At 37.6% G+C, this 24,943-nt stretch overlaps 1 protein-coding gene and 1 pseudogene across 5 annotated transcripts; one reads left to right on the forward strand and one right to left on the reverse strand.

Annotated features, from left to right (window-relative positions):
• The first annotated feature begins 3,014 nt into the window (after positions 1 to 3,014).
• Positions 3,015 to 24,729, forward strand: NIPA2 (NIPA magnesium transporter 2). 5 transcript variants are annotated; one of them, XM_070801418.1, is made up of 7 exons: positions 3,015 to 3,293; positions 4,005 to 4,138; positions 11,862 to 12,092; positions 13,832 to 13,888; positions 19,606 to 19,696; positions 20,848 to 21,008; positions 22,644 to 24,729. In XM_070801418.1, exons 3-7 carry the CDS (start codon positions 11,954 to 11,956, stop codon positions 23,276 to 23,278), a joined length of 1,083 nt encoding a protein of 360 aa, XP_070657519.1. In that variant the 5' UTR covers positions 3,015 to 3,293; positions 4,005 to 4,138; positions 11,862 to 11,953; the 3' UTR covers positions 23,279 to 24,729. The 5 variants fall into 5 exon arrangements, with proteins under 5 accessions (XP_070657519.1, XP_070657528.1, XP_019824234.1 ...); XM_070801427.1 differs by lacking the exon at positions 4,005 to 4,138; XM_019968675.2 differs by lacking the exon at positions 4,005 to 4,138 and having other exon boundaries at positions 3,015 to 3,265.
• On the reverse strand, positions 7,127 to 7,300 carry LOC109565052 (DNA-directed RNA polymerases I, II, and III subunit RPABC4 pseudogene; annotated as a pseudogene).
• Positions 24,730 to 24,943: the final 214 nt, after the last annotated feature.

Raw genomic sequence — 24,943 nt, forward strand, 5'->3', positions numbered from 1 at the left:
ATTAAAATAATTAAATATAAAAAAGCCAACATCTGGCTTTTAATAAATATCCTAGTGTTCTACCCAAAAATTCAAGTTATTACTTTTTCAGAGAGCGATCCCCTCTTCGTCCAACAAATGTATTAGAAAATGCCTACTACATGTGTCAGTTATCTATGGCCTTGGGTAAACTAATATTAATTGAAAAATGTATATAATAATAAACTATTAAAATGCTAGAGAATGTCATTATTTACTTTTCAGTGTAAAAGGTAAAATTACTAATAGGGGGTTGAGCTAAATTTACAAGATTATCTGAAATGCTAGTCTCATGTTTCTGACTGACATCTATGGTAACAAAACCGAAACACAGGAGAGTAATTGAAGGATAATTTATATATGAGAAGTAATTTTGATTTACTAATTCATGATTTTTAAAAAATAGTACTTAATAAATCTTGCCTATACTTCTTTAACAATGACAAAAGTAGATTTTAATGGTTTTATTGAGGTATGATTGACATGCAATAAACTTCACATATATAAAATACACAGCTTGGTATGTTTTAATATATATGATGTCATATGATGAAAGCATCACAAGCAAAACAGTGAACATACCTATCACTCTCAAAGTTTCCTTTTACCCTACTGTAATCTGTCTGCCGTCCCTGCCCCCTCTACTCCCAACCATTCATCTGCTTTCTATTGCTATATATTACCATCCAGTTCCTGGAATTTTATATGAATGTAATAATCTATATATACTCTCTCTTTGGTCTGGCTTCTTTCACTTATCCAGAATTACTTTGACATGCCACCATATTATAGCATGTATCAACATTTCATTCCCTTTTATTGCTCAGTAGTATTCCACTATATGGACATACCATAGTTGCTTATCCATTCATGTATTGACAGACGTTTAGATTGTTTCTATTTTTTTTATTATAAATAAAACTTATTGAATGTTCATTTATATTCACATTATATCTTTTAATGGTATATGCTTTCATTTCTCTTGGGTAAAATTACCTAGAAGTTGAACAGCTGGATCATTGGATCATATGGTTGGTGTATGTTTAATTTTTTAAGAAACTGCCAAAGTGTTTTATAAGGAGGTTGTGCCATTTTACAATCCTACTAGCAGTATATGAAAACGCATTCAACTTTTAAAAGTTTAAAAATATCTCATCATCAATGCTTGAACACTTCTGGTATGTAAGATGTGCATCATCAGGTGCTGAAGAAGTTATCTGGGCATTTAAGGCGCTTGTATCACATTAGCAGGGAATATTACATATACTTATAAAAATAATACACCCTGCAGACAATAAGTGTCAGGTGCGTGGTGACTTCAGATAATGAATTTGAGATTAGTCTGTGAGCTACAGTGATGAGAGAGAGATGACTAGATTAGGCAGGATTTAGTTGGTATGATTACAATACTGGCAGAAAAGAGGCGTGAGCAAATTTGTTAGGTCGACATAGTTTCAAAGTGTTTTTGCTCATATGAACTAGCCACTGCTTCCATTACAGCCACCTACCTCTTAGAGGTACCTGTTGGAATTTACGTTATTGCTACATACTTATTCATGTCAAAAAGAGTGGCTTAATAGAAGATTCCTTTATTCTTTCTCATGTATCTACAGGTCAACAGGACAGTTTTGTGTACCTCAACCAACGTGGCCCTATGTCTATTCTCTGGGTCAGTTAGGTGGCTTTGCAAGGTGCTCTGCTCCACCTGGTCTCCTCCAGCCAACTAATCCACACTTCTTATCATGATTTAGGCTGGCAACCACCACATTTTCTTGGCTAAGGCAGAGTTGGGATGGAGTAGAACTGCAAAGCCACTCTGCAAAATGTGTGGGCACATGGATGGGTACAGAATTATAGCCATTTTTAACACTCTACTGCATCATTAGAGACCAGCTGGTCAACTATCTTTCAATAGTCAATGTAATTGCTTATTTGACCATGTCCTCTAGATACAACAGGTGAGACCAAAAAAGTAAACAAAAAAGTTCCTCTGAGCCAATTCTAAAAAGGACAGTTGTCTGGTTGCCAAGTTTAGGGAAGATTAAAAGCTTTTAAATTAGAAGCTGCATAGTTACCAAAACCTGAGTAGTCAGGGACTGTGCAGTCTAAATAATAGTCCAATGAGACTACAGTCCTAAACAAGCAAATTACATTTGGCATTTTCTGGCTAAATAAGCACAGACTTCATTTTAGAAAGATTCCTACCCAAAATTATTTAAATTTGGTATAATAGTGTTCCCGTATCTAGTCAAAAACCGGAAAAATATCCCCAGAGGAATTGCACCTGTAACCAAGGTATTATTGTTTTATTAGCAGGTCTCACTCCAGATCCAGCTAGTTGCTCTTCTGGTTTCTAATAAATAAATGAGCCCTCTTCGTCCTTTTTCGACGAAACCATGATCATGGGTCCCAGGAACTTCCTACGTTCCAGAAGAAGCCAAGGCAGGGCAGCTTAACAGTGGGTTTCCCGTGCATCTCATGAAAAATAAATCTCCCAAGTGTAGGGAGGTCGGCTTTTTAGCAAACAATGAACCCTCCCAAAGAACGTAACGAATAGTTTCGGATTCGGTTAGTTACCATCTGGGAAGAGGAGGCCTTACCCGGAGAAGGCCAAACTCCGCCCCGTCCCCAGCACTTGGTTTCACCCCTTGGCCTCCTCCTACTCGCCCGGGCCTCAGGGTCTCACTCTAGTCCCGCTCTTGCCCTCTCGGAGCACCTTTCCCTAGGATAGCTTAGACACATAGCTTCATGTGCTAACCGCGCGTGGGAATTCACCGTACATGGTACTTCTTGACGTTGATTTGATTTGATTTTGATCACTTGGTCAGCCAACAATCCAGACCACTTTCCTCTGTCCCGCCCCTTCTCCGGAAGGCGCGCCGGGGGCGGGGCGTTTGCCGCGCCTCACTGCGCGTGCGCGCGCTGCCTCTTGCGTCACTCGGCCGCGCCCAGGCTCTCTTTAGCTGTCTCTTTAGGTCCTGGCGGCGGCGGTGGCGGCGGCGGTGGCGGCGGCGGTGGTGGGGGCTGGAGGTCGTCTGGGACAAGATCCCCCGGGCGCTCCCCCATGGAGGAAGCGGTGCGCACGGCTGCAGCCCTGGATGCTCACACCTCCCACTGGACGGAGACGAAGGCGGTGGCAGCGCGAGCTCAGGAGTGGGTAGCCGGAGCGGCCTGTGTGGGGGTGTGAGCAGAGGTGACCCGGGCCGGATAGCGGAGGGGAAGCTGCGCGGCGGGCCTGCCAACTTCGGTGAGGTCTCCACTTTTCTTCATTTCAGGCAAGCGCGAAGGGGCTAACTGTGGGCAGGCCTGCCCCTTTTGGGTCGGGGAGGACTCCTCAGGGACGCCTCTTTTCTCTGGAGACACTGAGCCACGCGTGTTCTGAGATGGAAGTAATTTCCCCCGTAATCGAGTTTCCAACATGATTTGGATTGCCAATAAATCCCATGGAAACCTGGCCTGGCATTTTCGGGCCGCCTGTTCATTAAAATAGTTTCACTTTGTTATGAGTTCTAAAAGATTGTTTCAGCTACCACGGAGATATTGACAGTGGAACAAGCCTTAGATGTCGCTGTAACGTTTTGAGCATGGCCATTTCCTAACTTTTATAAAGTCAGTGAACCCTCTCTCCCTCACCATACAACTGAACAAAATTCATTATACCTTTGATTTTGTGTTTGTCTCTTGAATCTCTTTTCTAGATTTTTCAATTCATTTACTACACGCTATGTTTTAGTTTTGTTTCTAGAAATTCCCTATGTACCATGAACCCAGTTAGTACATTTTTTTGTACTAACAATAAATATGAGAGAATAGAGATCTTTGTTTCATACCCGTAAGCTGTCTGTTGAAGCAGTATGTTATGCTCAGTTGAGTAGGTTTTATGTTAGTTGGTAAGTAAAATGAGTATGGAGGCTAGTAGCTAAATTTAAAAAAGTATTCAGTAACTATTCATTCCTTTTGCTACTTCTGTATTTTCTTCTTTCCAGGCTGGAGCCACTCTGCCAGGGCTTAAAACTTTAAATGAGAATAAAGGGTTTTATTTACGAGGAAATGAGAATGAATAAGTCATCTCTAACCTCTTCCAGCCTTTTATTCATAAGAGACCATATTAAACTTACATGTAAGTTAAAATTTTAATTTATAATTACTGTTGCTAAATAGGATTGGAAAGTTAGGTTCCATAGTATTTATAGTTACTACGTTTAAAAATAATTAGCCCAAGGAGAGGCTGGAAAAAATTAAAGCAATGGAAACCAAGCAGAAGTAAATAATGAGAACTCTTAGATGTGGGTAGTCTGTATAGAAGTTGAGTCCAGTGGACAGTTAGGTTTCATTTCAGGCTGTGCAACTTTTATGTGATCCTCTATTTGATATTTAACCTCTGGGAGGTTTGGTTTCTTTAACTAAAAGGTGGGGGGTAATGATAGCTTTTTCTCATTATTGTGTGGATTAGAGTTAATGTGTATCCAAAAAAAAAAAAAAAAAAAAGAATGTGTATCAATCACACCAGAGTGGTAGTTATTACTATTAGGGAGACATAATAATAAGAAACAATTATACTCTTGAGGATATTTCTAGTGTATAAAAACACCTTGCTGAGGTATCCCACCTACCCTCCTTCAGTTTTTGTTGTTTAGTCACTAAACAGCGTTGGACTCTTTTACTACTGCGTGAACTGTAGCCCGCCAAGCAGTGGGTTGCCATCTCCTTCTCTAGGGGATCTTTCTGAGCCAGGGGTCGAACCCACATCTCTTGCTAGACAGGCCAGTTCTTTACCACTGAGCCACCTGGGAAGCCCTCTGATTCAGTTAGTGTCAGTTATAGTAGCCTTTGTTTTCCTAAGAAACTACGTGCTTGCTCATGCCTTAGTGCCTTTGCACTTGCTTCTTTCTATGCTTTGTTCTTTTACTATTTCTTTCAAGCCTCTCAATGTTACATTGTCCAATAGGCCTCCTAACCAACTTAGTTAAAATAGAAGCCCCTGAACCCAATTACTTTATATTACCCAATATCTTTAAGATTACTCAATATTTTTAACATGCTTTACTTTTCACTGTATCATTCACCACTTTCCAAATTAACGTTATTTGCCAACAGAAGGTAAACTCTTAAGGGCAGGGTTTTGGTCTGCTGTATTCACTGTGTAGCCGTGTTTTTGAACATAGTATGTATTCATTTACTGTAAATCAGTTATTTGTTGACTGAGTAAATGAAATAAGCATACCATTGTCCATAGGGAGCCACAGTGAGGGGGGTATAAGTCATGTACATTAGTAATCATAATAGAGGCTGGAAAAGTGTCCGCAGAAAGATTCAGAATAAAGGTTAGCACATTCAGAAAAAAATTGGTTTATGGAATTCAAGCAGGGCTTCATTGTGGAGGTGCTTTTTTGAAGTAGGTCTTTAAAGATGAAAGGAGTAATGTAAAAAAGATACAGAGGAGTGAAAGGAATAAGTAAGAATGGCAGCAGTGTGTTCACCTAGGGTGGAGCCATAGTATATGAAATACAGTATTGGGAAGCAGAGATTTAAAATACAGGTTTGGAGCAAATGTGAAAGGTCTTAGATATTGGGTTACAAAATTTGGAATTCTTTTTGTAAATAGTGGGTAGCCAGCCACTGGCTGGCTTCTCTCAGAGAGAGAATCCATCTGGCACCCTTGGCCGTTGTAGGCAATTTGGGTGATGAAGGATGGTGAAGCCACAGTTCGAACACGAGAAGCAGGTTGGGCATGAAGACTGACCTACACTGAGAACCTGGTTTGAGTTGCCCCTTGATTGTGTTCCAGCCTGGGGACTAAAAGGAAACTAATGGAAAACGCAAAAGGCTGAGGATGAGGAGACTCATTTTCTAATCCCAGGTCTGCTACTCACCAGCTGCATGAGAAGTTACTTAACATTATCACATGTAAGCTCTTGTGAAAATAAAATGTCAAAAGTGCTGTGACAAGTTTAAAACTGTTAAATAAATAGGTGTGATTTTTAAAGTTAGCTAACTTTGAAATTGATGATGTCATTTTGCAAAGTAAATCTTTTTCTTTTTTTCATGGTTTTTTTTGGCGGGGGGTGGGGTGGGTTGTGCTGCAGCTTGTAAGATCTTTCCCTGTGCAGGGATTGAACCTGGGACCAGGGCGTGAAAGCACTGTGTCCTAATCTCTAGACTGCCAGGGAATTCCCAAAACAAATCTTACTTCAGGCTTTTCATATAGGTGTTAGAATACCGGTCCATGTTTTCCTCTTCCTTAAATTGTATGTTCTCTGTGCTTCAGAAGGAAGTGGACCAGTTTCATAATTTTTTTTCTTTGAGCTGTATTAATTTCACTTTTGACATAATTTCATTTGATGAAAGTTAACAGTGTAAGTGTTCATAGATATTAATGAAATCAATTATGAAAATCAAGTGCCTGTTAGAACAAGCTGAAAATTCTAAAAGTTATTAAAATTTGGAAGTGTGTTTAAAATTTGAATAGTTTATTTTCAGAATTCTTACTTAGCTGTGGAATCCTTGAGGACAGGAACTTTTGGTCATCTTTATAACGCCAGTGCCTGGGACGTGTGCTGCTTAGTGTATGTTTATTGAACAGATTACCACAAAAGTTAAACTGTAACAGTCAGGGGTAGCGGACTGGGACCTTTCACCTGAGTCCCTCTGAGAGGTAAGATGGGCAGGTTACCACCTGGGACTCGTCATTTCTGGCTTGGGAACCTAGTTGAAGTGAAACTTAGCAAGTTTCCTTGTTTAACTGTTTTTAAATCTGGCTCTGCCTGAAGCAGATCCTTGAGAAATAAAAAATAATCTCTGTTTCAGGCTCTCCTGGCTGTGATTGACCTTTAGTTACACAGAGTGGGAACAGAACATTACCAGGTCTGAGAATAGTGAAGCAAATATTCCTTTCAGGACATTCATGCTGATGTCCATTTTCTTTCCTTCCTTTTCTTTTTAATTGAACAAAAAATAATATTTTTATATAAACTATTGGATACCTAAATACAACATGGTTTTTAAAATGAAAGCAGTTATATATAGTTGTATTCATAAATTCAGTAGTCAAAAACTATACAACATAAACAACAAATCCAAATGAAGATAGTCTTCTGAATTTCATGCTTCATTGAGCATCAAAACCCACCCATCTTTTAGTCCTATTCTTCATTATTCTGTATCCACCTTCTTTGCATCGGATTAGACCCCTTAATTTTGTTTCATTTTCTGTGTAACATTCTCCACAGATCTATATCATTGGCTGCTGCTTTGGGAGTTGAACATCCTTCTGGGTGTTCATTGTTGTCCCCACGTAGCACGGAGGAACTTCTCTGCGCTTCGAAACAGATTCTGACTCATTGCTGTGTAAGTCACATGAGGTGATTCATTTACTTAGTTTAGTGGCTGAAGGCTGCTTTATAGCTTGATGGTATGCAACTTTTATGTTACTTGGCATCCTTCCCCACCCATGTACACACTGGTGTATTCAGTAAGTGAACAAACACATACAACAAATAACCTTAATTTTAGAAAAGCTTATGAATCAGATTTGCCAGTATAAGTGAGTGCCTTTTTCTGGGGAGACCACCACGAATAACTAGTCATTGTCTTTAAGAAACTTAGAATTTATCTTCAAAGATAGAATAGTAATTGGGAAATAAATTTTATGAACCTGTCTGTAAATAAAATAATTGCACAGGAGAGAAAATGCCTATGGGCTGTAGCTACGGGACAAGTCTTTATAGCACAACTTGAAGTGTGACCTGGCCTGAAGTGAAGAGCATCCTCTTACATAGTGGAAAGAAGGTTGTGAGGAGCTGTGGTATGTCCTGGTAGTGATGACTTGTATGAAGGGAGCCATGATTCTGTGTTTGGAAATGAATTTGGGATAAGGGGTACAGCTCTCCAAAGCCATGTGCATAATAAGATTGACCCAACTGATCAAAAACATCCTTCTTTGCTTTTGTATGCTTGAAGTTTTCCACAATAAGTCAGTAACAATAAAAAGAAAAGAGGGGAAAAGATTTTAAATAGCAACGTGCAACTTTATGTAAAATATAGAGAAAATTTATATATAGACACAGTAGAGTTAAGAACAGTGGACTTTCAGTGATCATAGGATAAAATAAGATTCCGACTTAATGTGTTGGTTTAGTCATCTCTTCTTCACCTCGTTGCTGGAGAAGATTTCCTCCCCATGACATTAGACACTGGGCACGTGAGAGCAGTTTCTTAGACAACAGTTCATTAGTCACTTTTACATGTCTAGGAGGAGTACACCACATACTACACAGGGCCACACACATGCTGCAGAGTAAAAAACCAGGACCTCTGTGAGGCAAGCAGGAGGTTGAGGGGCCCCTCAGTTCCTGCAGGAGGATGTGATTGGCTTGCTTTAATAATTCTGCAGTCTGTCAAGGCAGTGAAGCTCACTACTCAGGGATAAGCAGGAGGTGTGCCTGGTCTCCGTGATAAGGAGGGCTGTTTGACTTTGGGACCTATCCATGAAAGCAGAGTAGGGGAGGACCGAAACTTGTGGTTAAGTCACCCCAGTTTTACCAGGTGTCATGGCAGCATAATATATTGGATCTTAATTTTAGACCTTACATTACTTGTAATTTGCCATTTAGTGGAAAGTTAACTTTGCTGCTGCTGCTAAGTCACTTCAGTCGTGTCTGACTCTGTGCGACCCCATAGACGGCAGCCCACCAGGCTCCCCCGTCCCTGGGATTCTCCAGGCAAGAACACTGGAGTGGGTTGCCATTTCCTTCTCCAATGCATGAAAGTGAAAAGTGAAAGTGAAGTCGCTCAACTTTAAGCACTAGTAAATATTAGTAAGTTGGTAGCTACACATTTGGTATTTGAAGGTCAGTTTTATAAAGTCTCAATTTGGATTTGTGAGGCTATCCTTATAATGGGATTGGAATTATAGATATGCTTGGCTTGTTTCTGAGTATGGTCCTTGCAGATAACAAGGTTTTGTTTTATTGATTCTAGGATATTCAGACTCTAAGTTGGCTTGTTTTAGTCAAACCTTCAAAAGGGAGATTTTCAAAGATTTAATTAGTTACTTCCTCAGTAGAACTTGAATGGTAATTAAGAACGTTGTTCCATGAACATAGTGGTTAAAGGAGGATGGTTCATTTCAGTTAGATGACTCTTGCTTATTAGAAGAATATATCTGCCAAGTAGGCTGAAGTGTTTAGCGGTGGCTGGGTTTCTTTACTCTCATTTTCCAGCCATTGTTACTGTCATCTTTGCATGTTCATTTGTATGTGGTACTATCACTTCCCAGCTTACTTTGACAACTTTTTATAGTTTTTCAGTTTATAGGCTATGTTTTACAGTGGTTACGTTTTAGAATGCTAAGCTGAATGACGCAGTGGTTTTCTTACTCATAAATAGCCAGCTTTATTTTTTAGGGCCAATCATATGATTCCATTCGTCAGTATTCACCCAGAATACATCTGACATAGTTTGAGATTGCTGGATACTTGGCACACAGGATAAGTAAAGGTGACTCTTGTGCAGGAGCCCGGAAGCTGGCCTTCTGCTGAGGGTAACTGAGTCATAAACATGGATAAACAAATTGTAGGGTATGGTGGGAACCTGTAAACACACTTTTTATTTTGTTATAATCTTTTTTTCTTTTGTTAATAGAGTAGTTTAATTATAGGTTTAGAACTTCTCTTTCATTTTCGTATATTTATTAATAAGAAGGAGAAATAAGGGAATTGATTCAAACTAAGCCACTAGATGTGAAAAACTATAGCCGAGGGTTTCATTCTTTTGTGTTTAAGAAAATTGTCAAACTTTATTGTGCAATTACAGTAAGTACTGTTTTTAAGGTATTTTTTTCATAACTGGAAGTTTAGTATTGAAAGTTTTTTTTTTTTTTTTTTAACTGTATAATTGACCCACAATGCTATGTTCCAAGTGCAAAATATTAAAAAAAAAAAAATTGAACCACTTTTATGTTGGCTCATTTGCTTAAGGATGCAATTAGTTCACAATTTCAGCAGCCTGGGACCTTAGAAATTCATTTCAGGATTAATTATATTTTTATATGTTACAAAATGATCACCTTGATGAACCTAGTTACCCTCTATCACCATAAAAAGATATTACATTGGTATTGACTATGTTCCCCATATTGTATGTTTCATCTCAGTGAGTCATTTATTTGTACCTAAAAGTTTGTACCTCTTAATCTCCCTCACCTATTTCACTTACCTCCCAACCCCCTGTTATAATCTTTCCCTTGTCTGTCTCCCCACTGAAGTCTAAAAGCTATTACCATTTTATCCAAACAGCTGATCATACTGCTTAGTGCACAGAATGTATGTTCAGTAAAACCTGTTTGCGTGGATGGATAAGGTAATTGAGGGGCAGGTAGATAGGAAATTAAGTTGCTTTTGTTAAAGGCCAGTGTCCTGTAACCTGAAGAATGGAAAAATCTGGCTGGTCGGTGAGGGTTAATGACTAAGGATCCTGACTGAATTGTAGATTAATTCTGGGATTCAGTTGTTAAATTGTGGGACTAAAAACATCTCAAGACATATCAGAAAGTTGGGCTGGCAGTTTGTTATAACCAGTAGTAAACCTTGCAGCCGAGTAAGTGCTTTTTCCTCTGCTTTTCTACCCAATTTAGTTCATTTGCCAATAGAGTTCTGAGTTTGGGCTGTTTGAAAAAAACTGTAGTCTTTGGTAAGCCATTGCATCCTTTCTGGTCTTATAGCTTGAGTCTTCTAGGTTCCATGACCCTCCTGTTTGCTAAAAGGGCCAAGAGTACCACACACATACCCTGACAAACATCTGTCTGCTAGACTTCATTCTCTACTATAACAAAATAATGTGACATCTGCCTTCTCCTTACACATTCCTGAATGGGCTACATAAGAAATAAATTACCATATACTTACATCTACATAGATTTCTAAGAAGAAAATGTATGCTTGAGAAAATTTTTTGTTTCTTTGTATAGCGTATTCAGAAAGACACATTTGTAAAACTGGTAAATGTTTTTGTAAACTAGATTTGTGTATTTTTATGCCTCATTTTCATTCTGAGGAGTTTTTTTTTCTTAGGAAAGTTTGTTAACTATGGACTGTGCAGCTAAGACAGGAAACATTTTTAAAATACGAAACCAGAGTTTATAAAATCAATTTAAATATGGTTTTACTTTTTATTTTTTCCCCAGTTTTATTGAATTGTAGTTGATATGTAACATTGTATTAGTTTAAGGTGTACCGCGTAAGGTATATATTATAAAATAATTACCACAGTAAGTTTAGTTAACGTTCATCGATGACCACACATAGCTAAATGGGTTTTTATTTTTTTTTTGTAGTGAGAATTAAGATCTACTGTCTAGCCACATTCACTAGCCTACGCAATACAGTATTGTTAACTATGTCACTTATTAATCTTATAACTGGAAGGTTGTACCTTTTGACCACCTTCACTCCCTTTCCCTACCCCTTAACCCCCACCTTTCAGAGTTTTCTGTTTCTATGAGTTCAGTGTTTTTTCTTTTTTGGCTGCACCGCACAGCATGTAGCATCTTAGTTTCCTGATCAGGGATTGAACCATTGCCCCCTGCAGTGGAAGCATGGAGTTTTAACCCCCGGACTGCCAGGGAAGTCCCAGTTTTTAAGTTTGGTTTTATATCACAATCCCATCTTTTTCCATAATTGGCGGATATATAATTAGATTAGTGCTAAATACAAATGGTGAATATATTTATGTTATTAATAGTAGTAATAAAAAGTATTATTTTATGAGAAAAGAAACAGTAAAATTTTGCAGTGATCATGCATCCTGTCATTCTGTGAAAATTTCATTTTGTTTTCCCTCTTTAGATTTGAAGACTGCATCATCCTGCCTCCAGCACCAACAGTTTCTGTGCTCTTGATCAATGTGATTCACAGTAGCTTTTTAAGTAACAAGCGAAATGAGCCAGGGGCATGGAAAGTATGACTTTTATATTGGTCTGGGATTGGCTATGAGCTCCAGTATTTTCATTGGAGGGAGTTTCATTTTGAAAAAAAAAGGCCTTCTACGACTTGCCAGAAAAGGCTCCACGAGAGCAGGTAAGTTATTTATGCCCTGTGTAACTTTGAAATGGCATCATTGTGTTCCTCTGTGGAACACATGATATTTGGGTCCAAATATCCATTGATATTTGGGTTCTTTGACTGTAGAAGACTATATCTTCATTCCTGGTGACTATATTCAAAACTTTGGACTTTGTAAGAATTGTAAATGTTTATAGAGAATCACTTTTGTAATAAGAAAAATAAAAAGTCAAAATAAGTTAACTACTCACTCTTGCAGTTATTATCAAAGTGGGAATAGGGACCAATACCCAGTTAGCATCCAGCCCTTTCTTTAAATTTTGATATGTCTGCAGAGAAGGAAATGAGCTTATATGGATAGAATCAGAATCTTATCAAAGGCTAGGCTCTTTTGTCTATGATAGTAAGTTTGTTTTTTCCTTAGACATTTTCCTTCCTGATCTCAAATTGGCAGAAAGGAGAGCTGGCTTCTTTGGGTTGAGGTGTACTCAGTTGAGTGAAATTCTGATTGGTGGTATAGGTTGATCCCCAGAAACTACTGACAAGCCATGAGCCCCTGGAAAATGCCTGATGTGATTGAACGCCCTCTAACTTTGGTGTATCATAACAGCTTCCAGCTTTATGTTGCATTCTGGCCATGTTCTGTCATTCAGCCTCTGCTTCAGTTTTAGACCCAGTTCTGTTCTCATAGGAAAATCTGCTTTGGCAGTAAAAAAAAAAATTACCTCCTCCTTCTTTTCTGTGCCATTTCTATAGCCATACCTAATCAAGCTCTTAAAATAATGACCTCAATTGGATTTCATGCAGAAAGGAGAAAGTATTGGCATATACTATTTGAATAAGTATATCCTCATTCCTAAGTCAGGTACTCACACTTTCCATGTGGATATGCTTATCAAAGGGTTCATTCACATTGACTTTTTCTTTTGAATAATGGGTTAAGTACTGATTGCTTCCGAATTTTGTTAGTTTGGTCTAGAGGAAAGTGAAGGATGGTCTAGAGGAAAAGGCAGGATGAATATCCTGGAAGCTCCAGACTGTGAGCAGTGCTCAAACTTTTTATGTTCTGGTCAATAAAGGACCCTTTTCTCCAGGGTTACTATCTCATAAGTGGGGCCAACCCACACCTAAATGGCTTCTCCACTATCTCATTCACTAGAAGTTGGGCTGTTTCTGATTGGTTCACTTTGTTTATTGAAGGTCAGTTCACAAAACAAAAGCATGAACTATGAACTGAAATAGAAGGATTGATTTAACTCCTTCATTCACATTCTTGTGATCCTCACATCCCCTGTTTTAAGATAATCATAAAAATATTATCTAAGAAATCCCCTTTGTAATTATGCTTCTGCTGCTGCTGCTAAGTCACTTCAGTCGTGTCTGACTCTGTGCGACCCCATAGACACAGTCCACCAGGCTCCTCCATCCCTGGGATTCTCCAGGCAAGAACACTGGAGTGGGTTGCCATTTCCTTCTCCAGTGCGTGAAAGTGAAAAGTGAAAGTGAAGTCGTGTCCCACTCTTAGCGACCCCATGGACTGCAGCCTACCAGGCTTCTCCGTCCATGGGATTTGCCAGGCAAGCGTACTGGAGTGGGGTGCCATTGCCTTCTCTGGTGTAATCATGATGAAACCTTTATTCAATATAGTAATAATAAGCAAATGATATTTTAAAATCTGTCATTACTAATTGTTGTCATAAATATATTGAAGTCTAATAATCTTCCAAAGAAGTGAAATATGTTTTCATTGACAGGTCAAGGTGGCCATGCGTATCTCAAAGAATGGTTATGGTGGGCCGGACTGCTATCAAGTATGTATAGAGGATGTTTCAAGAAAATACTATAGGTGTATATTGAAATATTTATGTATACTATTTTACATATTACCATATTTATATTACCAGCAAATTTTAAAACTTTAAATTCTGGGTGTTTTTGATGAACAAAACTCAAAATATGTAAAATTTAAGCCTGTATAAGTCACTTAACAGTTTAATAGTTTATTTAATTTGGATGAGAAAACTTTTGTCTATCTGATTAAAACATGCCTGACATATATATGTATTTTTAAAAGTTATGCTCAGTTTAAGGTGATCTTAAGTGAAAGATCATAGAAAGCATTCCTGTCCTTCCTTTGATTTTCATTCCAAATTAGAAAGGAGGTATGCATTTGCTAAGACTTCCGTGCATACTTTGATGATTACATTTTGTGTATTTATGTATTATTTTTTTGATAGGCAAGAAGTAGGTTTATTACTGTAGGATGCTTGTGAGGGGTGCAAGGGGGCAGGCGAGGGGGCTCTGATGATTGTCTTTTAAAAAGTACATAGAAAGAGGGATCCTTAAGACACTGAGCTTTCAAAATATTCCGGATTGAATCATGTAAAATTTTTTTCTAAGGGCAGTTGAAATAACAAAGAGACAATTGAACTCTTCATTCAGGAAGTACTTCTTGATCATTTTGTGTGTCAGGTGTTCTAGGTGCTTCTTATCCACAGGAGACTTTACTTTCCAGGTGGACAGCAGTAAAGAAGATAAACTAAACTGTGTGTTAGTGACAAACGCTGACATTTGCCAGTAGTACGCAGAGAAGGGGTGTAGTGAAAGGAAGGATAGATAGGTTTATGTTCTAGTCGAGGGGCCAGGGCAGGCCTCATTGGAAAGATAATATTTGAGTAAAAGATAAAGGAAGTGAGGGGTATTTGGGTGAAGAACCATATGGGTATTTGGGTGAAGAACATTTTAAGCAGGAGGAAATAATAAACATGAAGGCAGTGAGCAGGACCATGCCTGGCGGGTTAAAATGTGGTAGGCAGAACCCAAGATAGCCCGCAAAGCTTCTTGCTCCCTGGTAGTCACAACTTTGTATTATCTCCTCTCACACTGAATTAATGCGTTATGATCAAAGTATACAACAGAGTTGATGACTTGTGACTTAAGTCATCAGAGGCATTAAGGTTTTGCCTTAATTGATTGGATTGGTCATTCTGAAGCCAACTTCTGTGCTGGAGGACAGTCAGCCTGAGGAGAGGTCCCCAGGCTACACTCAAGTTACTGCCTTAACAGTCACATGAGTTACCTTGGATGTGAGTCCTCCAGGTTGTGGCAAGGCACAGGCTCCAGATAGTATCTCGACTGCAACGTTTTGAAAGACGCTGATTGAGAAGTACCTGCTGATCATCAGAAACTATGAGAAATCATTGTCTTGGCCAACAGAAAACACGGCTGACATTTGTTGTTTTAAGCTGCCAGTTTTGGGGGTGCTTTGTTGTACAGCACTGGATTACTAAAACCTCAGGAACCATTAAAGAGATAAGGATAGTAACGGAGTGGGAGTGCAGGGCAGTGGTTGAGGTTAAGTTTAGAGAAGTAATGAGGACCTAGATTACATGGGGCTTTGTACGTCACAGAAAAGACTTTGACTTTTATGTTTGATGGGGGATTATTGGAGGCTTGAACAAAGGGGTAACATGTACAGACTCAGGTTTTAATAGGAACTCTTGGGCTGCTGTGTTGAGGCATAGACTGTATAGGGGCAAAAGCAGAGAAACCAGTAAGAAGCTATTGAAATAATTTGGTAAGAGGTGATAATGGCATGGACCCAGAGTGATGGCAGTTAGTGTGGTGAGTAGTGGTAGAATTCGGGATGTTTTGAAGATGAAACTAATAATAAGATTCGCTAAAAACAAGTTGAAAGACTGGACAGGATATAAAAAAGCATCCTCTTAAAAGCATTAAAGAGCCAACATGATAGTTAAGAATTACCTAGCCAGGAAACGAATAAAGCTCAGGATGAGCTGGAGATACTTCTGCCCTAGAGGTAACTACAGACTCCATAGCAGGCCCCTTTTGAAAGAGAGAACTTGTGAAGGGTGATACCACTCGGGTGGTGGATATATAGCTGTCATTTATATTTTATTCTGTTTTTCTGAATATTTGAAGTATTACATTATTAATATTTAAACTCTTGAAAGTCTTTTAAAATGTGGTATATTTATTTTTTAACTTATTTTTAAAATTTATTTTTAATTGAAAGATAATTGCTTTGCAGTATTGTGTTGGTGTCTACGAAACATCAACATGAATCAGCCTCAGGTATATTTAAATCCAGGTCTGTCAACTACTGTGCATGAAATGGCCCAGTTAAAGACAAAGATTATTCTATTGGAATTATAAAAACAAATTATAAACTTCATGCCTGTTGTCAGGTACACTGTAAAATATGAGGATATAAAATGGCTGAAAGAGAAGGATGGAAAAACATGCCTAAAGAAACTTGACATTTCTGTTATTTTAGAAAAAATAAACTTCATACCAAAACAACACTGGAGATAGAGGATTATTTCTTAAAAACAAAGGGTTCAACTCAGGAGGTTTTATCAGTCCTGACTGATAAAATATATATAAATAATATGGCCTTGAGGATTTCCCTGGTGGCACAGTGGATGAGAATCTGCCTGCCATTGCAGGGGACATGGGTTTGATCCCTGGTTTGGGAAGATCCCACATGCCTTGGAGCAGTTTAGCCCATATATCAGCACCTGCTAAGCCTTACCCCGTGCTCTGCAACAAGAGGCCACTACAAGGAGAAACCTGTGCACCGCCACAAAGAGTAGCCCCCACGCACCAAAAACTAAAGAATGTTTGCACAGGCAAACAGCGAAGACCCAGTACAGCCATAAATAAATACATAAAACGAATAATGTGGCCTTGAAACTCAGAACAGCACGGAGAAATACACAAATCCAGGTTCATATAGTGAGATTTTAATATGACACTGAGCAGTTGATGGGACAGGCAGAGGAAAATTCTTAAGGTGATAGAAAATATGAACAGCAGATTTAACTTAACTCACTGAACTCAGCAACTTCAGGTCTCCGTTATTTTCAAGTGCATATGGAATATTGATGCAGATGAACTATTTGCTGGACCATAAAGCCAGTCTTGAAATTTTTCAAAGGATTTAATTAAGTTTTTCACAGATCATTATCATTATATTAGAAATCAGTAACAAAAATACAACATGAAAAATACATGTAGAAATTTAGAAATACGCTTTTATGTAACCCATGGTTCAAAGAAGTCAGAATGGAAATTAAAATATTTTAAAAGTATGTTTAATTTAAACAATACTTCAGTATGTTGATACAGAATACAAAATATCATAACTTAGGGAATAAAACTGAAGTAGAGTAAAATTTATAGTTTCAAATAAATATAATTGAAAAGAAAGATGAGGCATCTAGTGGAAAATAGAAAAAGAATTGTAGAATAAACCATAGAAGGAGTAAAGAGAAGAGCTAAAAGTATTTAAATAGAAAAACAAAGTATTAAAGCGAGATTTGGGTCAATGCTCAGAATAATGAACTTGACAAACCTTTTGTTGAAACTGATCAAGAAAAGGAAAAGATAGAATAGCTAGGTGATGTAATTAAGGTTTCATAGATATTAACAGGATATTATGAAAAACATCCAGTTGATAAAAAATAATAGATAAAATTTATGGAAAGGTAAAGTGTATCAATACTCATGAGGAAATAGAAAACTGGAATACTTCTCTAGCTTAACCCAGTTGAAGCTGTAGTTTTAAAACCTTTGCATGTACTAAGTCCTGAGCCCAGATGGTTTCATAGGTAAATTACACAGTCATTTAAAGAAGAAATAATTGTAGTCTTAAGAAGTTTCTTAATAATAGAAAAAGGGGTTCCCTCATTCTTCTTAAAAAGCTAGTATAATCCTAATACGAAAACCTGATCAGGACAGAATAAGAAGGGAAAAATAAAGTCTAGTCTCATTCACAAACCTAAATGTAAAAATCACAAACAAAATAATATGAGCAAGTTAGATTTATTCTGCAGATGCAAAATTGGCATAATCTTGGAAAACAAGTCACTGTAATTTACTGTGTTAAATTGAAGGAGAAAATTATATGATTATTTCAGTAAAATTCAGCTATTCATGACTAAAACCATTTCAAATTAGTAATTTAGGTGAATTAAAGATGATAAGATGATAAAGGATTTCTAAGCCAAAAAAATGCCAGAACTGACAATTGCTTGATGCTAAGTCTTTAGTCATGTTTGACTCTGCCACCTTGTGGACTGAAGCCCGCCAGGCTCCTCTGTCCTTGGGATTCTCCAGGCAAGAATACTGGAGTGGGTTGCCATGCCCTCCTCCAAGGAGTCTTCCCAACCCAGGGATCTCTTCCATCTCCTGCATTAGCAGGTGGGTTCTTTACCACTGGAGCCAACCTGGGAAGCCCATAGTAAACACCAAAATGGGGAAATAGCAAAGACTTTTTTTGAAGCTGAGAAAATATTCGTGTTCAAAATATATGAAGGATTACTTAAAATCAATAAGAGAAAACAAATACCCTAATAGACAAACTGGTAAAAAACCCAAACTACTTCACTAAAAGATTTAACTTGGCTAATAAACATATGAAAAAGGGGAATGCAAATTCAAAGCATAATAAAATAATCCTGTTTCCCATTAACAGATTAGCAAACGTTGGGAAGAGTGAGAAATAGGAAACTCTCATACACTACTAGGTGTATAACCATTTTGGAAAACCGTAGCCAAGAGTGATTTTATGTGATCACATGTCCCTCCCCTGCTAAAATTCCTCAGTGGCTTCAGCTCAGATGAAATCCATTGAGAGACTCACAAAGGTCCTGTTCTCCCTGGCCACTCCCCGCATTCTGGCTCTGTATGAGCCACTCTGGCTTCCTTGCTGCTCAGACATGCCAGATATGGTCTTGAATCAAAATTTTGTACTTGTTCTTCCTGCTTGGGATGTCTCCCCATTTCCCCCCCACACGTAGCTGCTGGTAAACCCCTCACTCCATATCTGACTGATCAAAACTTTCTGTCCAAGCACCCTTGCCTGGCAACATTATCTGCCTGGCACCAGCTCTTCATTCCTTTCCCTTGCTTTGTTTTCTGAGTAGCACACTTTACTTCATTTTTATGTTTTGTCTGTTTCCCTTCACTAAAATGTCTTATTTTATTTTTCCTCATCCTAGAACATCTGATGCATAGTAGCAACCCAAGAATATCTTCTGAATGTAAGAGTTGGGTTTTAAAAAAGAAAAGAGCTAGTAAAAAAGGCTTTTATATCTATTTAAGCTGATTTTTTGTTTGTCATAGGATATAAATACTAAATTTTTGATTTAAAAAACCCATACACAGGGGAATTGCCTGGCAGCCCAGTGATTCGGACTCAGTGCTGTCACTGCTGAGGACCCTGGTTCGATCCCTGGTTGGGGAACTAGGATCCCACAAGCCACGCAGCCCAACCAGAAAAAAAAAAAAACCCACATAGAAATTAGATATTTTCCATTAAAATTATAGGTTTGTATTGTTTCTAATTGGTTTGAATTCTATTCTAATGTTGATAATTTACAGGAGAACCCTTATGAATAACAATTTAAATAGTGTGTTAAAAAATGTATGTAAAATGCAGCCTTTTCTGTTTTGACTAAATATGTTCCTATCTGAGCATTTCCTTTTGTTGTCTTTCTCCAAGTGGGAGCTGGCGAGGTGGCCAACTTTGCTGCATATGCATTTGCACCAGCCACCCTAGTGACTCCCTTAGGAGCACTCAGTGTCCTAGTAAGGTGAGGACCCTTCTCTTCACGTGTAGAAACAGCAGTTAATGTTTCATCTCTAAGGCATTCAGTACCTGCTAATTACACATGCTCAGTTTAATTTATATTTAAACAACCTTGAGACTTTTTTTATGCTGTGTAGTAGTTTGCTTTTGAAATGTTATTCTCTGTGCATAGGCCAGCTAACAAGTTGTGGGAGAAAATGCTTTTATGCTTTGTCTTGTTTGTGTTTAGAGTCAACACTAGTTCTACTTTAATTGCAGTATTTTAAAATTCCAAGTTGCATTAGTTACAGTATTTATCATTTGACACATGTATACTTTGGTAGGTGGTGACTGGTGATGAATAGATCTCTATAACTTCTCTAGAAAGTAATTGATTGGAGCAAGGTTGAAGACTGGCCTGGGACACTTTTTTGGAAGGAACAAGTCCAAGACTTGTCCTGTTTCTGTTGTTTTAATCATTAGCCGAAACAGCTAAGCCCATATTGAAGTCTGGATTTTGGCTAGTATTCCCAAAGATGGTTGATTGATAGGTATTTTTATCCTTTTTTTAACAATATTTACATAAATCTATATTGTATGCAAAATTATATAATTTTCAAGAAACTGTATAATGTATAAAGATACAAGATGCTATTTGTGTATTATGTGTAATAAATATGTATTATGGTAATGTCTTTTATTCTTAATTTTCTGTTATGCCATTATTTATAGGTTTATACTTTTTTTAAGATTTCAATAAAACTAGCTGTAAAATATTAAAACTTGATCATTAATAGGCAAGTTATGTGGAATTAAATGAAAATATATGATGGATTCATCACTCAGTAAGGATAAAGTTGAGCAAATAAGTCCAAATGGACCTAGATTCTTAAATTTGTATCATAGCTCTGTTTATTGTAAAATTTCATATTGATGTCCTACAGTAGAAAGATGGTAACTATTCTGGTTTAAGAGTATGATGAAGCAGGTGGTTCCCAGAAACTTTCATTTTATGATTGAATGTGCATTTTTTTTTTACCTTGGCTGAAAGCTAGAATCTTTATAAGCTCAGTGTTTTAGTTTGAGTTCAGTAATTTAAATTCTTAAGTTGTGTTGATATTTAAAAATGAGAAAAGTAGCTGATTAATAGTCCTCCATCTTTCCCTCCCATTTTAGTGCCATTCTTTCTTCATACTTTCTAAATGAAAGACTTAATCTTCATGGAAAAATTGGATGTTTGCTAAGTATTCTGGGATCTACAGTTATGGTTATTCATGCTCCAAAAGAAGAGGAGATTGAGACCTTAAATGAAATGTCTCACAAGCTAGGAGATCCAGGTATGAAAAAATAAAAACTTTATTAGTCTTACTGTATTTTATTCTTTTTCAAAATAACTTTTTATTTCTCTCTGGCTATGCTGGGTCTTCATTGCTTTGTGTGGTCTTTCTCTAGCTACCTCAGGGTACTTCCTTTTACTTCAGATTTTGACTGCTTTGATTCCTCTCATTTCATTATTGTCTTTGAAGTTTCCCTCTGTCTACGTTGAACTAACAAAGACTTCTTCTGTTTGTTTTGGCCCCTCTCTAGTGACCCTTGACTGCCTTGAGAGTTGAGCTGGTCAGATTCCCAGCCAAGTTTCCTATCTGGCTTGCCAGCATCTAGGATTTGAGTGGGGAAGAGGAAATGGCTACCATCATAGACATATGCCTTCCTCCAGGGCCCCATTTTAGTGAGGCCCCCACGCACTCAGCTGGTCTGGCAAGGGGACGGGTCACTGAGATATTCAGAACTGGGCCGGGATCTGACGTGGTCTCAGTGCTCTTTGAAGAGACTTTAGCTAGGCCTCCTGTTTTTAGTCTCTTCTTCAACCCACTTCTAGAGGTAGTTTGTATCTTCAGAGCATTCTTTGTAGCACACCGAGTCACTTTCTAATTTTTGATCACTGCTGATGTGGGATTCAGCTTTCTTGAATCTGCTGTTATCAGTGACTATCTTCTGGTTTTTGGCTTTCATGTTTCTATCATCTCCTTACAAATTCTTATTTTTGTGTTTCCTTCTCTAAAAATCATATTACTAGAATTCAAGGAGTTAAAAGATTAAACAACTGCTCTGTTTCCTCATCTTAAAATTGCAAATGACAGTGTCTGTATTACAGGGTAGTTGTGAGAATTTAATGACTTAATTGATGCAAATTGCTAAGAAAAGTGTCTGATCTGTAGTGCCACACAGTCATTAGCTATTATCATGTTGGCTTCCAGTCTCCTATCTAACTTGGATCCCGACAGTTATTGTCAAGTTCTCTTATTGATTTTTTACGCCAGTGGTTGGTCCCTAAATATTTAAAAAATTTGCTCCTATTAGACAAATGTTCTTTAGCATCTACAGATCATTGAGCATTCAAGGTCATCTCATAATTTCTCTCCACTGGTTTCTGATTGTTCTGATTGTATTATACCTATTCTTGGAATGAGAGCACCCCAGTGGGTGGAAGTAGGGCAGTGTTCTTGGACGGATGGCTGTGAGTCAGCCTGATACTGTTTTCTTTGACATATATACATTTGACCCTTCAACAACACAGAGCTTAGGGATATCTGAGAACACCCACTTACAGTCCATCCTGTATGTCTGAGGTTCCACATCCACAGGTTCAGCCTTCAGATTGTATTGTACTGTATTTATTGGGGAAAAAAAATCCATGTATAATTGGATCCATGCAACTCAATCCCATGTTAATCAAGGGATATCTGTATAATTATGAGGCCCAAGATACTACTTTAAAAATGTTAGTAGTATAATAATTTGTGAGTATGAAGCGTAATCTTCCAGTGTGTACATCTAACTAAATTATTATGACTGTGTTTTTGTTGGGGCAGCATAAGAAAGCTAATTTTTATTTTAGGACCACAGCTTTTCTCCTTCTTATCAAGTACTTAAACATTTAACTAAATATAATTTTTCTTTGCCTCCTCCAGGTTTTGTGGTCTTTGCAACACTTGTGGTCATTGTGTCCTTGATATTAATCTTTGTGGTGGGACCTCGCCATGGACAGACAAACATTCTTGTGTATATCACAATCTGCTCTGTAATTGGGGCAGTTTCAGTCTCCTGTGCTAAAGGCCTGGGCATTGCTATCAAAGAGCTGTTTGCTGGAAAACCTGTGCTACAACATCCCCTGACCTGGATCCTGCTGCTGAGCCTTATAGTCTGTGTGAGCACACAGATTAACTACCTAAACAGGGCCCTGGACATATTCAACACTTCTATCGTGACTCCAATATATTACGTGTTCTTCACAACATCAGTTATAACTTGTTCAGCTATTCTTTTTAAGGAATGGCAAGATATGCCTGTTGATGATGTCATTGGTACTCTGAGTGGCTTCTTTACAATCATTGTGGGAATATTCTTGTTGCATGCCTTTAAAGACGTCAGCTTTAGTCTCTCAAGTCTGCCTGTGTCTTTTCGGAAAGACGAAAAAGCAGTGAACGGCAGTCTTTCTAGTATGTATGAAGTTCTTAATAATAATGAAGAGAGCTTAACCTGTGGAATCGAACAACACACTGCTGAAAATATCTCCCGAAGAAATGGAAATCTGACAGCTTTTTAGAAGAAAGATGTAATTAATCTATAACTGTTATAAAAAAGTGAATCTGAGTATCAGAATGTGTCTGAAAAAGCATTGTTCTCAAATGATGTTCTCTAGAGACAATCCTTTTTTTTTTTTAAGGTTTCACTAATTTGGACCAAGAAATTACTTATGTTTAAATGACGACTCAATACATGGCCCATTTCTATTAACATTGTATTATTGTAGAGTTATTTTAAATTTTCCTTCACCAAAATCTAAATGCACTAATGACAGTTTTAGGTCTATAAAAAGGCTTTTTCCCCCCACTGGTGATGAAAGTCTGAAATGTACATTTTTCATGCTCATTCTTATCAATTCCTGATCATTTTAAGGCTTTTTGATTAAAACAAAAACAAAATTAATACATTATCCTGTAATTTATCTTACCTATAAAAATGACTCCTATTTAATGAATTATTTAAATTTTGAACTATTAAGAGACCCCTAAATTATTAAATGAAGGAAACTTACAAACAAAAAAAGGTAGGAAGTCACTGCACGGAAGTACTTCTCAGGCTGGGAGTTGCCACCATGAACATTTGATGGCCTTCCTAGATGACACTTTGTTAAATCAGCACATCCTTTGTCAGACTACAGCCTGGCTGGTTTTCTTCTTCAGTTACTCTAATCCTTTGATGGCTGGACCCTTGATTACCATTTTACATCAGCTCTTATACTTTTCCATATATTTTTGTAATGAGTTACATTATCATTTAGCTCTTCTAACAACGCTGGAAAATAGAAGACTAGGGTAAATTCTTAAATTTAGCTCATGTTGAAATAAAACTGAAAGATCTCTTCTAAATCTGAATGTTTAGAACAAACAGGGTGTTTGTAAAATATAATTTCTTTGTAGCACTTATTTTTGCTTAAGAGTTTGGACCACTATTTTGGTTTTGTTAAAATGTCCATGAAAAAAATGTTTACAGAAAACATCAAACCTGTGCAAAAAATAACAGTGTAATGAACCTCTGTCCAGCTTCAAAACCTGTCATCAATTGGCCTCAAAAATACAACTCATCCCCACCTAGGTAGGAAGAGCTTGGGCCTGTTTCCATTTTGTTGCTCCTGCCCACAGTCACTAAGCTTGGGCTGCTGTCTAAGGAGCCATCCATGGGAGGTTCACTGTTCACTGGCCTTATCAGGGCAGAGTTGACACTTTCCAGGTCTCTGAAACACGTTCCATTTTCCCAATATTTTATTATTGATCTTCTAAGGAACCTCTGTAGACATTTTTTTCCTAACTGCCTCTCTCCATGTAATTTTAATACCACAGATATACTCTATATTTGCTTATGTACGAAACCGTAACTATATCTGTGCTTGTGCACAACAGATGAAAACCAATTTTCACCCCTTTGGGTGTGATATTGCCCTCATTGAGAATGCATAGCTTTATAGTAATAAATTTGTAATTATTTAACATCTTACAGCACTTAAAATTCTTATTTAGTTTATAATTGTTATAAAAACTCATGAATTATTTAAGTTTACTCATCATATTCTATACTTCCATTATAGGGTGAGCACGGATACTACCTCTTAATCTGCAGGAGAATACTGGCCCCAGGGTTGTTATTTCACTACCACAAGCAACATTTTTAGGTTACTTTTTCTAAAACAGTTCTGTTTTATGTTAAGGTT

Source organism: Bos indicus, chromosome 2 (genome assembly GCF_029378745.1).
Source record: "Bos indicus isolate NIAB-ARS_2022 breed Sahiwal x Tharparkar chromosome 2, NIAB-ARS_B.indTharparkar_mat_pri_1.0, whole genome shotgun sequence".
In the NCBI taxonomy this organism is placed as follows: domain Eukaryota; kingdom Metazoa; phylum Chordata; class Mammalia; order Artiodactyla; family Bovidae; genus Bos; species Bos indicus.

Bases quoted from the DNA above. Each gene is read 5' to 3' on its own strand.
- NIPA2 (XM_070801418.1), top strand. From the start codon at position 11,954: ATGAGCCAGGGGCATGGAAAGTATGACTTTTATATTGGTCTGGGATTG. The intron at 12,093-13,831 runs GTAAGTTATTTA...TTTCATTGACAG, and splicing joins AAAAGGCTCCACGAGAGCAG to GTCAAGGTGGCCATGCGTAT. The intron at 19,697-20,847 runs GTGAGGACCCTT...CTCCCATTTTAG, and splicing joins GCACTCAGTGTCCTAGTAAG to TGCCATTCTTTCTTCATACT.